We start from the raw sequence: 17,500 nt of genomic DNA on the forward strand, positions 1-17,500 counted from the left end.
TGCCAGATTTATATCCGATGAATTATCATAATTACTGGCTGGCACCATAGCGGGTCCGACAGCAAATGCAATGGCAGTTCCAAAATATCCTGCTAATGCTCCAATAGCTGTTGCAGTGGTGCGTTCATCAACAGGAAACCATGTCGCAGACAGAAGGGGTGGAGCTCCAATAGCCACAGGTCCTCCTGCCATTAAAAGGAACTGACCCAGGTGGATGACAATTGTTTGCACTTTTCTGTCATCAAAAGGAATGATTTGAAGTCCTTTTCCCAAAACGGAGAGAAGAGCGGTCAAAAGAACAGATATTCTGAGACCTAAGAGCAAATTAATATTACTAGTAGCAGTTAGTGAGAAAAAACCAGATCGCACCACAACTAAAGTTGATATTATTCAAAGGTTACAGATCTCATTACAACCAACCGCGCTGAAGCTTCCAAGGGAGGCATTCTATAAATAAATCTACTCAAGAGATTATCATATTTCCCTTGGCGCTGACTGACATAGCTCTGCTTTGATTGGCTTTTACAGCAGTGGGCGTGCTGAATCTCCCAAGGGAGGTGAACTACAAAAAAATCTACTAGGGAAAGGGTTGATTTGGAGCTAGACCAAGTATGGGAGATAAAGGCCCCCCTTAACAAGCTCCTGATATTATTCAATATTTTGTAGTAGTGTATCATCACAAAGAGCAAGAAGTAGTATGTTAGACATGATTTTAAGTATAACTAGAAATAAAATAATAGGTTATCACAAGATAAGCTGCAAGAGCCTCCTTGGATTTTTCCTTGCAATCCCTTACTGTAAGTTGCTTATCTACCTGTGATGAACTTCCTATTAATTTTCATTTCATTACAAGTTATTCATAAAATAAACCTGATACAGTATATGTGACCAAAAGTTCTGGCCCCAGTTGTTCAAAGGGTGAATAGCACATTTCCACTAAAAATAGCTATCCACTGGATAACTCAGTCGGCGGGTCTAATTTGCAGGTCGCAGGTCGCGGGTTGCAGGTCATTGTTTCACCAATACAGAAAGTATCCTAAACATTCATAAAAGCTAACCTTAGGCCTAAAAACTTTTCTTTAGGCCTAAGGTTAGCTTTTAAGAATGTTTAGGATACTTTCTGTATTGGTAAAACAATGACCTGCAACCCGCGACCTGCGACCTGTGACCTGCAAATTAGACCCGCCGTAACTCAGTTGGTTTTGCTAGTGTTTATCCCGTGGATGGTAGTATATCCGATGGATAGCATAAAATGTATCCACCTTTTGAACAACCAAGGCCTGGAGGAGAAAGATCCCTTCACATAACAGGGGCTTGGTGGCCAGTCAACTACAAAAAGTTGGGCTTGTTTTGATGGTGGTATCTTGTCCGCTGAGGGCACACTGACCCTTATTTTAAGGGCTCAAATCTTGGTTAAAAAATCCCCTTTCAAGAGGCTGATGGGGGTCGATAAAAATTAAAAGTCCCCACAGCAAGGAACTACCCAAAATGTCCGTTGAAACTGACCTGTCTGACCCAGGGGAATTTGACATTTTTCGTGGAAGCTAGCATCAAATTATTTCCCACCCCTGGGCACCTACAGACTGTCAAATTCCCCCACCCCCGGGAACCTTCAGAACATCACTTTCCTGCCCTAGAGTAACTTTTTTTCATTAGATTCTCATTCTTTGAACACCAATGTTCTTTACTGTCGATTTCAAATTCCCATTTAACAGCTGATGGAACTTTGTCGTGTAACACGAAACCTGAACAAGAACACGCTACTGAACAAGAACCTAACATTAAGCAAAACAACATAAACAATATTAACCAGCTTTCGAATCAATCAAGCATGCACCATGAAAGAGTGGAAAATTCATGAATATGTAGAAATAAACAAAAAGCAATCACGAAAAAAGGACTTATAGAAGTGATGGTCCTTACTTACAAAAAGAGAAGACCAGGAGCGGATCTATGATAAGATAATGACCGATTTCAAAAACAACAAAATAGTTTCTAGGGGGTCCAGGGGCATGCTCTCCCGGAAAAATTTTAGATTTTAACTCTGCATAGTCCCCTTTCCCATGTTTGACGGACTTTCGTAAAACGTTGGAAACCATAATGGATCCACCCCTGAAGATGGATTCGCTTACCTTTCTTTCAACCATGGTGTCCAGAAAAATCAGGAAAGCAAGAGAAGTCCCATCAAAACCAAGGTTGAGGATAACTCATCTCCAGGTTCTCTTGGTGTTCCAAGATGGCGGACATGTCAAATTCCCGACCATGGGGCAATGCATACGTGTCAAAATCCCTACCCAGGAGAAGGCTCTCTGAGTCAATTTCCCATAGGTAGCCCACCCTGGGGCTTAACATTGATAGGTGCATTATTCGTCGCCGGAAAAAAAAATCCTGAGACTTCCGGTTCAATTTTCCCCACCACACGAAGGCAAAGGTCAAATTCCCCACTCCCCGGGAACAGGAGATAATCATGCAAATCCCAGAGCTTTGCCCGGGTGGGGGATGTTGAAGTTTCGATTTGATCGGCGCATAAATTTCGACAAGCGACATGACCTAAAAAGTAGCGACAGCGCGCGCTTAAAGTGAAATCGCGACAAACGACATCCTTTCTTTACATTTCCGGCAGCAACGGTCACAACAATGTGAAACATTGACAAAGCACCGACACGAGACCTCTTCAACTTCAGACAAGCAACACAGAACCCCCACCCCCTTGAAGGGACTCATGAAGCATAAGTTGGTTTCTTCCTTCCGGCCGAGACGCCGGCCGGCCTGGGTATTTCGTAACGCAAAATAAGTTCTTTCTCACCTTTCCTATCCATTAACCAAGTTAGTGGAGCTGAAGTAACAAGATAAGCAATTGGAGCCCACGAGGATAGTAAAAGAAGATCAAAATCCGTCCATCCAAAAGAAATTTTGCAGGGCTTCTGGATAGGTGACCAAGTGTTCCACGTCATATTGAAAATTACAGCTTGGGCTGTATAAACGGTTAAAACATACCATCTTCGTTTGTATATCTTACAGCTTACTTGAAGTGTTGATTCTGTTGGAGTTAAGAGTGAAGATTGTTCTGGATCGTTTACTATAAGGACAGAATCGTCGCTTGCAGTATCCATCGATAACATCTGTGACAACAATGATCAATACCCAGATTTTAACCTGGGAACGAGTTAAGAGCCTGGTAACGTGTCAGTCACGTTGTCGTATTTCTCGCGTGACCGTGACCAAGTTACTTAATATAGCTTTCCGTTGTATGTAAAAAGCCCGTCGTGTCAACACAAAGAAATATAATTGGAGTAAAATTATTTTCAAAGGATACATTCCATAACTCACTTAAGTCCAAGAGAACAAACAACATTTACAACCAGAGATTACAACTGACAGATTTAGAAATAGCAGCCAATCGAAAGCTTGCCTCCTTTGGGTGACCCTATTCGATGGACTGGTGGAATGAAAGAATGGAATGGCGGAATTGCGGAATACACAGAATATTCTAATTTATGGAGTGTATGGAATATTCTAAAACACGGAAAATATTGAATATTTTGAAACACGGAATATACGGATTATTCCAAAACGCGGGATGAAAAAGGATATAAATAATACACTTCTTGCCCGTGAGTAGTCTGGGTAGGATGACAAAACTTCGAAAAATAATTTTACATTTCCTCGCGACAAAATATATACTGAAAAATGCGTTACAGAGAAGAGTTCTCTCCTGGGCGATATGTTTCCCCGCTTCCGTTTTTGAGCCTCTCCGGACTGTGCCGAAACATCGCAGGCCCACTTTCCCACACTCAGAGAAGCAAAAATGGAGAAAGACGATGGTAAGTGTATAGGATTACTTCTCCCTCTCTTGTCCACACTAAGCTTACTTGTTTAAAGCCTAATTCAACTGTCGATCTATCTTTCATCAAGTTTTTAGGCTTTTGGTGGCGAGCTTCTCCTGGCCTTATCAATTTCAAACATGTACCTGTCAACTTTTTTGTTTGGGGAATGGTTGATTATGAACGGTATGCAAGACTTCTAATTAAAGTTGTTAAGGCGATGGAAAATGTTGATAAAAGCAGTGTGGATTACGAGATGAAGAGACACAGATTGGCCCAATTTCAAAAGGATCCACTGAATTAAACTGAACTTCTAAATCATTTTGATTGGCAAGACTAAGAGCTTCGCATTCCCCGTTGAGTCAATTCGCTCATATGGCCCTTATAATTCAGTATAACAAACTCGTTAGTATTGTTAAAATGAAACGCCTAATATCAGATGACCCGTAAGTTAGTTCTTCTCTGGGAAACTTTGCTAGAAATCAGAATCTTGAGCAAGAAGTTAGTTAAGTTAAGGGGCCTCATTTTCCTCCGGATTTTGTTAAGGCTAGTTGAGATTTTTAATTAAGCCGATCGCGATTAAGCTGACAAGGTTGTGATCTCGACACTTAACTCGCAAAGAAAATATACTGGACACCCGAAGGCGTTTTGCAAACAATAGACATGTCGGAGTTGCTTCTTTTGACTCCTGACAATTTTCAACACAAGTTGACTCAATTTTTTTCAATTTTTCCACCAAAAGGCTTGTCAAGCGAACAAGAGAAAGAAAAGCTTCGATGATTAAATTCGATGATTAAAGCTCAAGCTTTAATCATCAGTCAGCGTGGCCACACCCAACTTTTGAAAGGAGCTTTATTCTGCACCTTTATTCTGCTTCTTCATTCTGCAACTTTTCACGAAAAGATAAAGTTATTTTTGCAAGGGATACCCATTTCTTTCGCAAATAAATCATTCTTTGACAACCAGGAATAACATTTTCCACTCCTTGCGAATTGTTGCCGAATTGTTGCGAATTGTTGCCGAATTGTTTACATGCGACAGCAATGACATCCCGGCAGGTCTCATCGGGTGCCACACAGAAGATCAAATTTATGCTGTCATGTATAGTGTTTATCTGACCACTTAATCAAAATCGTTCGGTTGATTGCGCTTCAGGGCTGGTGGGTCATTTGAAAACTAAATGAAATTAGCTGCCAGCTATCGTACAGTCTGTGGTTTTCGCCTTCCGCCTCCAGATTTTGTTCGTGAAAATTTGTCGCAGTTATGAGTGCCAGCGAGGAATTTATTTTAGCAATCCAAACTGGGGACCTGAACTATATAGAAAAGCATCTAAGTAGGCCCGTAAGTACTTACTAAACATTGATGCTCGAGCTACTTTACTATGCAATGAACGTAACGCCGATGGTTTTACTCACCGGCCGTCAACCTTAAAAGGTGTTTTCTCGTTTAGGGTATGTACACGACTAATTCTTGTCTGTGTTGGATTATTTGCGCTCCAGATGTCTAGCTCGTTAATTCTGTAACTCTTTGTAAGCGAATTTACAAACAGGTTTCTTTGAAATAAGATCAGACGTTAATATTATTGGGAAGAATGTTGAGTTCGTTTACCGAGAACTCGAGAAACGTATCGCGGAGGAAGCTCAGAAATAAGGGCTTTATCTCTCTTTTTCTCAGTGATTTGAAGTACTTGTCTCCCTTTCATTAAAATTACTTGACAATTCAATTTTTTTCATAGACCGAATTCTTAATTTCATAGACTCGCTAAATTATCTACTTTAGTAATTTAGTCAGAATAGTATACATTCGTATCCCAAAAGCGCTTTTAATATATCTTTTCATCTTACGACCAGAAGCTAAAAATACAGTATCCTTTGGTCATTTCAAGAATAAGGCAATGGAGTGCTCCAAAACAGCTATCAAAACCAAATTAATGTAAATTACTGTCAGTGTTTGGCATCGATGCATGCCCCCTCTCGGTTTCGCATCTTTCATTCAAAAACGTTATTTGAAGGCAAATGAAAAGCTTGGTTTCGTGTGAGATGTTTGAACTCGGCCTCTGCTGGGCAATCTAATTAAATCCGGCGGAGTCCTACTCTGTTGTGGAACTTCCACTACTGTGGCAAAAACCTAAGTAAGTAAATAAAACAATTAAATAATTATGTAAGCCACTTTTCGTGCTCGTATAGTTTTCGAGACTTTCAAGCAATCGGTCACGGTCTGTGAAATATTTCGTTGATTTTATTTGCAGGGTACTGAGATTAATTCCGAGGTGAAACATGGCCGGAACGCCCTTCATTATGCAGCGGACGCAGGCAAAGTCCCAATTGTTAGATTTCTGTTGGGGAAAATGGCCATTATCGACGTGAGTGGTGAATTTTCGTGATTTGTCTATCATGACACTATACTCACCCGGCTTTAAAATTCTCGTCGTATTTAACCTCTATAATACCCACTGCCAACTCGCATCAGATTTCAAGTGTAGATCCAGGAGTAGATCACTCATTCTAATGAAAGAGATCTCCCCTATTCTTGTGTGGGCTTATTTTGTCCTTTAACAGCATATTTCATTAGAAAAAAAATTTCAGCGAGGCCTTGAGCTACTTTTGAAAATTTTAATCCAAGCTTTCGCCTTTCTACGGCATCATCAGGGAATGATGATTAGCGAAAAGCTTGGATCAAAATTTTCAAAAGCAGCTCAAGGCATCACTTGAAATGTTCATTCGTTATTTTTGTTATTTCCATGACCGAGCGAAATGAACAACTAGGTGTCGTCCTTGAAACAACCACAGAATGACAAAGAGTTCTAATAATATATTGCAACTGTCTTTTGGGTTGTTACACTGAAGGAGCTTTGCATGACATTCCACAACGCGGCATCGAAGGAGACAATCCCACTGATAAGTGGGCCGGGGATATTTTTTATTACTATATCCAGCGGTTTTCAATTAAGTGTCGTAAAACCAATACCAAAGTTATTACTTCGACCACTCACAGCAGCTGCAAACAGCGCAAGGAACGAATCCAAATTCCTAGCAATTCTCTGTAACTTGCTCAAAGCGCGGGAAAAATCGCACGTGCAAGTCGCGATTGGTTTTGGTTTCCCCTTACTGGAGCGAGACTTCTAAGCCAATCACTGAGCGTAGCGATCGCAATCGCGTAAAATTTTACTTTCGACATGCACTCATTTGAAAACCGCTCTACTACTTTTTTCCACTCTACACAGAGTGACTGCTTCTCGGCCAGTTTATAAAAGTTCTTGACCCCATACGAAACGCAATGAAACTGAATCGTCCCTTTTACTTATATCCAAGAAGAATGGGAATCCTTCTTGGATCATCAGGAGCGTAACTGTTCTTGCGCTACGGAGGCTCCAACTTTAAACTTTGTTGATAATTTTCCAACGTTGAGGAAATGATACTTAGTTCGAGATCCTTTCGGCTCAGATGACATCAAGAGATCTTCGGGATAAAGCTCCGATGCTTTTTTTTTCTTTCTCCTAGTACCAAGACATGGATGGTATGACACCGCTGATGGCAGCTGTTGATAAAGATCACCTTCAAACTGCAAAACTGCTTTTGGAAGAAGTGAGTTATACCACGAGACATCAAGGGGTGGAAAGGAAGAAATGGGATACGACTAGCATTGCTTAAATAAGCTGAATAAGCAATAGGGAGTTTAAGAAACAGCTACGGCGACAAAAACGTCACTTCAAACTATTAGTTTGAGCTTTTTCTACGTGTTTCACCATGTTTCCATCTTGTTTATGTTGAACAATATGAGCGAAGTATACTACAACCAGATTGGCATGTACGGATTTGAAGCAAAGAGAAAGAAGGAAAGATTCACTGTTGTTTGTCCACGTTGTCGTCAAAACCTGCAAATTGGTCATTTTACGTAGCTGTTTTGACGAGTACGGGAGAGAAATGTACCAATGCGTGCCGCACGTGCAGCACGATCATTTTTTCCTCTTTCAACCAATAATATCACTGATTTTTAGCGTTGTCGTTGCCGTAGCCGTTGTCGTTTCTTAAACCAATAGGGAGCTTAAGAAACCACGACGGCTATGGCGACGAAAACGTTACTTCAAAATATAAGTTTGAGCTATTCTAAGTACTACATGATTATTCCATCTTGTTTATATTCTTCAATATGAGCGAAGTGTCCTATAACTGGATTGGTAAGGACGGATTTGAAGTAAAGAGTGAGACTGAAAGATTCACTGTGGTTTGTCCGCGTTGTCGTCAAAACCTTAAAATTGGTCATTTCACGTAGTAGTTTTGACGAGTACGGCAGGGAATTGTTCAAAAATGCGTGCCGCACGTGCAGCACGATCATTTTGGTTCTTTTAAATCACGACTCTCATTTTAAAATGGAACAACTTTAAAATCCGTAGACTTTAAAATGTTATTTGGCGAATTTAGTCAGAGAGAGTGGTAACTTCATCTCTAAGTTTTCTTTACGTAAACCAACGTTGAAAAAGTAGTATCGTTTGATTGCTGGCATAGGTCTTTTAAGACCTAGTTACCAGTTTAATACACAAGTTTAAGATTTTAAAACATGTATAATGTTATGGCTTACGAAACGTCAAGTCAAGCGTAAAAATGAGAATCACCATGTATATCACCTTAAACGCTGCACGTTTGATGTTCTTGATCAGAACGAGCATTAACGGAGCCATTTAAGTTAGTGACCTGGCCTCTTAATGGTATCGAGGCTGCCTGTGCCTAACATAACGTGCCTGCTCTTATCACGTAAATCGAGTCGTTGCCGTTATGGACGGCTTGCCCGTCTGCAATGAAATAAGAAAAGCAGAAAGGATCGAATCAAACAATTCGCTTCCAATTCATTCGTAAAGACATCTTTACTAATTTCATTGTTTAAATCGCGATATCTTATTTTGTTTTGCGAATGTTAATTAAAGGCCTAGTTATACGGGCAACATTTTTTATGCAACTTGTCGGGCAACAATGTTGCGTTGCAAGTTGAGATGGTTTGTTGCTCGTATTACCACCTTCTTGCGCAACAAATTTTCACGTTGCAAAAAGTAGAGGTCGCTTTTACTTTTTGCAACGTGAAAATTTGTTGCGCAAGAAGGTGGTAATACGAGCAACATACCATCTAAACTTGCAACGAAACATTGTTGCGCGACAAGTTGCACGAAAAATGTTGCTCGTATTACTGGGTCTTAAAAGACTGGCGTTCACCACAGAAGGTGTGTCAACGTACCAGAAGATGAAAGTAGTACGCACGGGAAGCGGATTTCTGGAGTGGAAACAGATAATTTCACACCGTTGTCAAGACCAGAAGGTTTAACAAATACACAAATTGTAAAACCCACGAGAAGAGCGTAGAAAGCTGTTGTTATTGTTCATCCAGCCCATTGTTTTCTGCCTTTGCCGTACGTGTTCTAATCTCTTTGCTTTCAAGCTCGCACGCACCTGTTAGACTCGCGTATAATGATGTGCCGTGCCGGAACATGCAAGATATTTGATGTTCTGGCCGGACGAAAGTTGAGCGAGATAAAGTAAAAGTCCTGGAGAGACAGCCCTCCTCCTCGTTTTGTCTCGATCCATTTTTCGCGCCGCCGAAATATTGAAAATGCAGGGAAACGCTTGCTAAGCAGACTACGCCTTAATCCAAGACAATTACCAGAAGTTGGTCCAGGAAATTTGAGTAGGCTCGGCTTTAAGTAACAAAACCGAATTTTGACTGCTTGGTTCTATTATACATGTAGGTACTCATATTGCCTGTTTTGTTTTTACAGGGAGCTGATCCACACATTGAGGACGAAACGGGAAAAACGGCTTTTGATATTGCGAAAGACCATGGTTTTACACAAATTCAGAAATTCTTGGAGAGTTACAAGAAAAAGTAAACATTAGATTTCGAAAGTCTCTCATCATAAAGCATTCTTAAAATTGAACGGAGATTTGATCCATATTTAGCAATATCCTGTGCTTTGCTTTTCTTTTAGACCCAGCTCAAAAATGTTTGTTCTCGTTCTGGCTTATTTTAAGTCAACGCCCCTTTTTTCTCAACTGCATGTCATGGGGCCAAAAATAAGAGATTTTAGCGGTTTTAAGCAGTTTATCCCGAGTGACGAGTAACACCAGAAACAAAACAATTACAACAAGTGAAAGCTGCGCTTTAAGCCAATCAGAAATCAATTCGCTCAAAGCGCGGGAAAACGTGCGCTTTCAAATCGAGATGGCTTTTGTTCTTGCTCTTTATTGGTTAAAAAAGTGGCGCGAGATTTTTTTAAACCAGTCATTAAACTCAATCAATAAGCGTTGCTCTCTTAGTCGTGAATACGTTCCACAGTCATTTAAGAGCACTGTACTTTCAGTAAAATCTGACTTGAACTCTAATAATCAACTAGGCGTTTTTGTTTAATGTGGTCTGATTTGAAAAAGTGATCTAATTTTATAACAAATTACATTCAATGGACCAACTTAAGTGGAATGCAAACGATATATATGCTTTAACTATTTTTTCTATCTGTCCTTGAAATATGATTTTGAAATATGAAATAAAGCTGTCTTCTAAAAATGTCCGCTCTTAATTGGTCCAGTTGCCGTTCTACTTGATCACTAGTTACAAAATATTGTTTTAAATTAAGTTGCATTCTGTGTCAGGAGCTTATTTGATGGGTTTTTGTCGGCAAAAATCACTGCTTGCCTTGAACCCATCTACTATAGCTGGACGAAAACGCGTTAAAGCGCACATAATCTTCGTGCAGTTTTGAAACAAATTTGAATGTTGCACGCCCGTTCACGATGCTTCCCCCAAAAGCAAATTGATATGTTAAAGAACAAGGATGTAAAGTTAGAGAAATAAAAAATTTGAAAACAGCTTTTCATTCCGAATTTTGGAGAGTTTTGTGCATGCTGTTAAAAGGAGCCCCGGGCCGTTCGACGCTGGTGGTTCACGGAGACCTGAAGATTTATGAGGTCGACGTCGCGGAACAAAAACGTCATTTCAAATACAAATTAATATTTCTGTCTCTTTCTCTTTCGTAATTATTGCACCTTTAGTTATTTAATTTCTACAGACCAGTATGCGACAGCCATCCAGGTATAATGAGCCTGAGTTGAAACTAAGAAACGGTGCTCAAACGAAGAACTGATCAGACAATCAAAATTCGTAATTGTAACTAAGGGCGCGTTCGATTGACGCCATTCCGGAATAAGAATACGTGGAGTGATGATTAAAACGGTATGTTTGGCGCGTTTCGAAGCCACAAGGATAATAAAAATATGTTTAAAATAGCATTTTAGCAGATGATTGACAATTTTAATATAAATCTCCGTAAAAACGAAGGATTGCTAACTTACATTCCATGTATTCCTATTCCGGAATACGGTCAATCGAACGCACCCAAATTGGATTATCACGTTTTCCTTCGATAGGTCATTTCACGTTGCAGATTTGATTTATATATAAATAATCACTCTTTAAATGCAAGGGTATGTTTTGCAAAATTTCCTGCTTTATTCTCTGTAAAGCCTTTAAAGTTATGGCCTATGCCACATCAAGACCAAGAACCAATGGACCAAGAAAAGATGAAAAATGGTCAACGGATAATAGAAAAATGAGCTTCTGGCATAGAGTGGAAAATTAATTTTTGCATTTGCTGTTGGGGCAATGTTGGTTGGAAGGTTTTCCCTTTCTGAATGAGTATACTTGGCAATCATCAATTATTTAATAAGGGACGTATCTGAGCCAAAATTTCAATTTGGAATTCAGAAAGTTCAATGAATCCAGTGGAACTATAAATCCAGTAGCGCAAAACTGACCCAAGCAACCGAGCGTTTGCTTAATTCTTGGGCTAACCAGAGAGTGTCACGTGTGCCTGTTACGAGCATGAGCCGATAGGAGGAGTGGTTTGGGCAAATGGAATTCGAAACTGCCGTCCCACGAAACGGTTGTCATTCGCTTACACATACAAAGCAGTGATCTCAAATACTCGGAATCGGACGGTCAAGCAAATTGGAACTTTCCATTTGACTTCGTGGAATTTTGCGGCAAAAATGGTGAGCTTCGTCGGTTAAGGGGCACTCTATACGGCTGACAGGTCGCTGATGGCGGCGTTCTCAACTTGGTTTTGTTAAGTCCCGGGGTGCCCCTTTGTTTAACGGACCAGAAGAATTTTTTGCTGCAGCAGATACATTCGCTACCAAACGTCCTTTTTTGACATCGATTACGCTGCGTAAAACGTTTTTGCGATATTCTAACCATGTCTCGGCTACCACGTAATCACTGTAAACTTCCTCTTCCGTGAGATACCTAAAAGAGCAAAGAATTAAGAACAAGATATAAATTAAGGTACGTGCACAAAAAAACCTAAATGAGCTGTTTTCTAGGAGGAAGTTGGAATACTTGACCACGAAAAGAGAGTTGACAGTTTCCCATTTTCTGAAATGTTGCGGCACCACAGAATAAAACGAAGGCCAACAGTCTTCCTTTACGGCCCATCCCACCGAGCACGATGTCATTTCAGAAAAAAAAGCATCAAATGACCAAGCCTTGCCAGGTTAGTGGAAAAATCCAGCAGTTATGGCCTTCTCAACAAATACCAGCGCGATATGTGACGAGATCACGAGACTTTATATTCTCCTAACAGCAATTTTATTTTAAAAGGCAGCGCTGGGGATATTTCTGTCACCAAAACGTAGAGGAAGTTTATTCAAACCAAGCTTCAGTGCGAGCTAGCCTACCTGTGTCTAGAAAAGAAGTTCTTTTGAAATTCTTCTATGTATCCCTTGGGCATCAACTCGACAACTCTCCTTTTGGGAACTTTTAGAACTCGGACACCTGCGCTAACGAGAATATTGCCGGGCTGACGCGAAGGAATCTTGTCAGAGAGGGTATTTAGATCCTGCAAACAAGAAGCACAACAAGGAGTAATATATAATGCACTTTTCCATTGTCATGAACAAGTCATTCATTTTTTGACTAGCTAGTAGTTGCTTGGCAACGGGGTAAAGTTCCAGGCTGCAGGACTCCGTAACTTCGTAATACCCCGATAATGGTCTCAGTTCCCAGTCAGTATGGAACTTTAACAACAGGGAGTTTAAGCAAAGACGAAGGCTACGGCTACAGCAACGCCACAAAGCAAGAACATCATTGGTTAAAAAAGGGAAAATACACGTGCTGTACGTGCAGCACAAATGTCCGTGCATTTCTCTGCCGTACTCCACAAAACAACAACGTGAAATCACAAAATTTTAGGTTTTGACGACGTGATCAAATGAAAATGCCCGCAGTAATTGGCTACGCAGCTGTTGCAATGTCCCTTCCATAGTTTTGTATACATTGTCTGTATGTTTGGTTTGTTTTCTTGTTTTCTTGTTTTTTTTGTTTTCTTGTTGTTTTTTTTGGTATCATAAAGGCAAAGCTAATAAAAAAAATAATCTTTGACTTTAAAACCGTTCGTACCCACCAGTTATAGGATAGTTCGCCTGCATTGTACAAGGTGAACAAGACGGAATAATTGCGAAATACTTGCGATAGCGTTCAGTTATATTTTGTACTGACGTTTTCGTTGCCGTAAGCGTCGTCTTTGCTTAAATTCCCTTACACCGGCGACGGCAGCGAGAACGTCACAAATTTGCATAATTAGAGAGTGAAAGCAATAGCTTTGCACGCTCTGCATGAGCATTTTTTCATTTTTGTCTATTTCTTTGCCGTCGTCAGCAAAACAACAACGTGAAATCACCAAATTTGGGGTTTTAGGGAGAACGTCAGCGCGTTAGGCTAAATTTTCACTTTCTTTCCTAAACTGAGCGCCGTTCATACTAGTTTCGTTCTTTAGGGTTTGCAACACCTTTGTCACGTGAAATGCTTGGAATAGTCTCGAAGCGATTACACTAACGCAAATTCACATTTTACGACGACGTTCTCGCTGCCGTTGCCGTAGTCGTTGCTAAAGCTCCCTAGTGACCACAATAGAGGTTTTGCACGGCAGCCATGTTACATGGCAGGAACAATAGATTCTTTATCCTATGTGAACAAATGTTCTTTCTAATGCAAAACATTTTCATTGTTCCTGCCACGCGACATGGCTGCCGTGCAAAACCTCCATAGAACTCGAGGCATCCTATTCCATTTTTCGAAAGTTTAACAATTTAAAAGTGTCTGTTTGCAAGTTCACCGTTTGTGATAGAGAATGAATCATTTCCTATGAGAATATACGAAATCAGTACTAGTAGATATCGTTAATGGTGCGCTCTGCCAGGAGTGGCTATCAACTCAGAATGCCCTTAATATTTCACCTCCCAGCAAGTAGCGCGAATTTGCGCCCGAAAATATTGTAATAGCTGCAGGAATAAATGAGTTAAAATCCTATTTTTGTGCTATACTATCGCACTGTTCTAATATATACTAGAACAACTATTCACCTCAGTGTCGGTGGCTAGTGGTGGATATAGTCATTAATTAATTTATAGTATAATTACATAGGTGATTATTGACAATTCTCTTCGCTCATTGGGTGCACTTGAGGTGATTATTGCTCGATAATCACCCAAGCAGTTTTTTCAAAATGGCCGATGAAAGGAGAAGAAATTACTTGTTTTAAAGAAAATGCATATTTTTTAAATAATTACCTATGTAATTATACTAAAACAATTATTCACCTCAGGCTCGGTGTATATCGGTGAAGAGAAACCTCAACTTCGTCTCGGTTTTTATTCACCGTTATTCACCTCCCCTTCTGCGAATAATTGTTAAATAAATGTACCACACCAGTGAATAGTGCTCTCCACGCGCTATGATTGGCTAACCCGGAGGTGATTATCCAACTACTATATATTCACCTCCGAGTAACCGGCGAGCGAGATTTGAAATTTCCGACCACATTTTATAAAAATAAGGCAGTTTGTTGGTTCTCTTTTTTTTCAACTTGCGTGGTATAAACTAAAACATCTATTTCCTTCCACTTGGAAAATAATTGTTAAATGCCGTGTATGTTAGTTCATGTACGTACTTATCCTCAAGACCTTGGACTGTCTTTTGTATTATTGTTTTGCAGAGTACGGCAAGGAAATCAGTGTACTTAAATGCCGACACGTGATGTACTAGTCAATTCTCTTATTATTAACACAATTTTTTATGTCGTTGCCATTGCTCTAGCAGTGCAACTGTTAATAATAATAATAATAATAATAATAATAATAATAATAATCATAATAATAATAATAATAATAATAATAATTTTATTACTTATACAGAGCAAAATTCATATATGATCTAATGCTCACACTGTGACCACACTGACCACCCTGACCACCCAGAACACCCTGACCACCTTAGCCATCTTGACCACCCTGACCACCCTGACCACCCTGACCACCTTGACCATTATGACCACCCAGAATACCCCGACCACCCAGAACACCCTGACCACCCTGACTACCTTGACCACCTTGACCACCATGACCACCCAGAATACCCCGACCACCCAGAACACCCTGACCACCCTGACCACCTTGACCACCTTGACCACCATGACCACCATGACCACCCAGAATACCCCGACCACCCAGAACACCCTGACCACCCTTGACCACCCTGAACACCCTGACCACCTTGACCACCTTGACCACCATGACCACCCAGAATACCCCGACCACCTTGACCACCTTGACCATTCTGACCACCCTGACCACCTTGACCACCTTGACCACCCTGACCACACTGACCACCCTGACCACCTTGGCCATCTTGACCATCCTGACCACCCTGACCACCTTCACCACCTTGACCACCCTGAGCACACTGACAACTCTGACCACCTTGGCCATCTGTCCACCATGACCACCTTGACCACCCTGACCACCTAGGCCACCTTGACCACCCTGACCACCCAGAACACCCTGACCACCCTGAACAGCCTTGACCGCCCTAAACACCCAGAACACCCTGACCACCCTGACCACACTGACCACCCTGACCACCTTGGCCACCTTGACAACTCTGACCACCTTGGCCACCTTGACCACCCTGACCACCTTGACATCGATTTTAGCGCCCGCCTGTGATCAAGTTACCTTGCGTGTTTAATACTGACAACTCACGAAACAAAGGATGCACCTGTGACAACATTACGGCAAGACACCGGGTTTTTGTTAGTTTCCTTTTTTTTCTTTCAAGTGTTATAAAGTTCGACAATTTAACACAGAGATCACAATCGTTGATGCTAGTCCACCTGTCAGCTAAAGTTAAGCTCCTCCGAATGAGGTTAGTACTTGGATGGGGGACCGCTGCAAGTCCCCGTGAAGGCGATAGCTAATTCGGTTTTTTAAACTTGATTTCATTTTTTATCTTGTTTGGCCGTAGAAATCTATTTTCGTATTCGCCATCGTTTGGCGTGTCAACAATTAATGACATAGCCCCAGGTGTATGTGGTTTTCACCTGACGTCATTGCCGCTATGTTGGTGCACAGAACAATACTATTATAATGCAAAACATGAGCCATAATTTGATATTGTTTTGTGCACCAACATGGCAGTCTTATCACACGAGTGAGAACCATCTTTTTACGAGAAAAATGGATTTCAACAAAATGTTGCATCATGGACAACATTGTCACGTGGCCAACTTGGCCAACCCGTAACAAGTGTTGGACAACAACGTTGCAACATAAAATTTTGAGAGGATTTTGTACGGGAGAGGAATCTTAAAATTCATTCATCCCTTTGGCAACTACTAATTTGCTTCCATCAAGATTTGTCACGGAAAGGGAGATTAACACTGAAAGTATGGAAGGTGAGAGTGGAAAAAGAACTTATTTGAATTTTCTTATATAGTGATACTAACCCAGGAATCGTTCGCTTGCAATGATCCAACATTGACAAAACTCGTTTTCTTTCCACTAGTTTTGCGCAGAAGCTTTCCCCTTGCAAATGGTCGATTCACTTTGTCAGCAGACTCGGCAACGGCTCTTAAATCAATACGTCGCAACATTTCGATTTTCCCCTGAAATTGACGAGAACATCAAGAAGAAATAAATAAGGCGGCCAGTTTGCATTACAAGTGATGTGCTGATTCAAAAGTCGGACCGGATCGCTTCAGTTCTCTCACTTTAAGACATTGTTGGCTAAAAGATTAAGTCTATTGTTAGTTAAAAGACTATGTTCGAGGGGGTGGGGGATATTTTTAAAATCGATCAGGTGTGACTTGTGCTTGCCACACGTATTCTCTATTTTCGAATTCCCCATAATACACTTTGTTTGCCCCCCAAATTTTGCATAAACTATTGTTTTCAAATGCTCTTGGGGAGACTGTATATTCCCAAGTGCATTTGAAAACAATGGTTTATGCAAAATTTGGGCGGCAAACAAAGTGTATTATGGGGAATTCGAAAATAAAGAATGGGGAAGATTCATAATTTAAGGGTAGATGGGGTGGGGGTGGGTAATACAATTGCTTGCAGAAGGTAGACCCTCCTTGAAAAGGGTTTTCGAGGACATGCTCTGGGATTTTGAGGGATGATTGTGGGTTGTGTAATATCGTTTGAAACCATCTCTGTTTTTAACTACTATTTCAATGAAGGACACGCTATAATGTGCACTGACTGTCCACTTGTGTTTTTCGCCATAAAACGCAAGCGCTTTGGGAACGTTTTTCAAGGGGGAATCGACCCCACCGCTTCTGCCCCAGAATCGATTGCAAA

General features: G+C 40.8%; 3 protein-coding genes across 3 annotated transcripts in view; 1 reads left to right on the forward strand and 2 right to left on the reverse strand.

Moving 5' to 3' along the window:
* Positions 1-3,144, reverse strand: part of LOC137970899 (solute carrier family 49 member 4 homolog) — a 10,380-nt gene extending 7,236 nt beyond the window's left edge. Inside the window, exons 1-2 of the mRNA XM_068817543.1 lie at positions 2,807-3,144; positions 1-314 (exon numbers count right to left, since the gene is read on the reverse strand). The exon at positions 1-314 is cut by the window's left edge and continues 350 nt beyond it. Coding sequence (XP_068673644.1) covers positions 1-314; positions 2,807-3,122 — 630 coding nt within the window. The 5' untranslated portion in view covers positions 3,123-3,144. The remainder of the gene's footprint in view (positions 315-2,806) is intronic.
* Positions 3,145-4,960: 1,816 nt separating this feature from the next.
* On the forward strand, positions 4,961-10,375 carry LOC137970530 (myotrophin-like). Its single transcript, XM_068817048.1, has 4 exons — positions 4,961-5,165; positions 6,073-6,186; positions 7,325-7,408; positions 9,589-10,375. The coding sequence occupies exons 1-4, from the start codon at positions 5,088-5,090 to the stop codon at positions 9,697-9,699; spliced, it is 387 nt and encodes a 128-aa protein (XP_068673149.1). The 5' UTR covers positions 4,961-5,087; the 3' UTR covers positions 9,700-10,375.
* A 916-nt stretch (positions 10,376-11,291) lies between these two features.
* LOC137970529 (uncharacterized) overlaps positions 11,292-17,500 on the reverse strand; it is a 16,240-nt gene continuing 10,031 nt past the window's right edge. Inside the window, exons 8-10 of the mRNA XM_068817047.1 lie at positions 16,645-16,803; positions 12,542-12,702; positions 11,292-12,110 (exon numbers count right to left, since the gene is read on the reverse strand). Of these exons, the coding sequence (XP_068673148.1) occupies positions 11,918-12,110; positions 12,542-12,702; positions 16,645-16,803 (513 nt within the window). The 3' untranslated portion in view covers positions 11,292-11,917. The remainder of the gene's footprint in view (positions 12,111-12,541; positions 12,703-16,644; positions 16,804-17,500) is intronic.

The sequence above is a fragment of the Montipora foliosa genome, chromosome 9, assembly GCF_036669935.1.
Source record: "Montipora foliosa isolate CH-2021 chromosome 9, ASM3666993v2, whole genome shotgun sequence".
Taxonomy (NCBI): Eukaryota; Metazoa; Cnidaria; class Anthozoa; order Scleractinia; family Acroporidae; genus Montipora; species Montipora foliosa.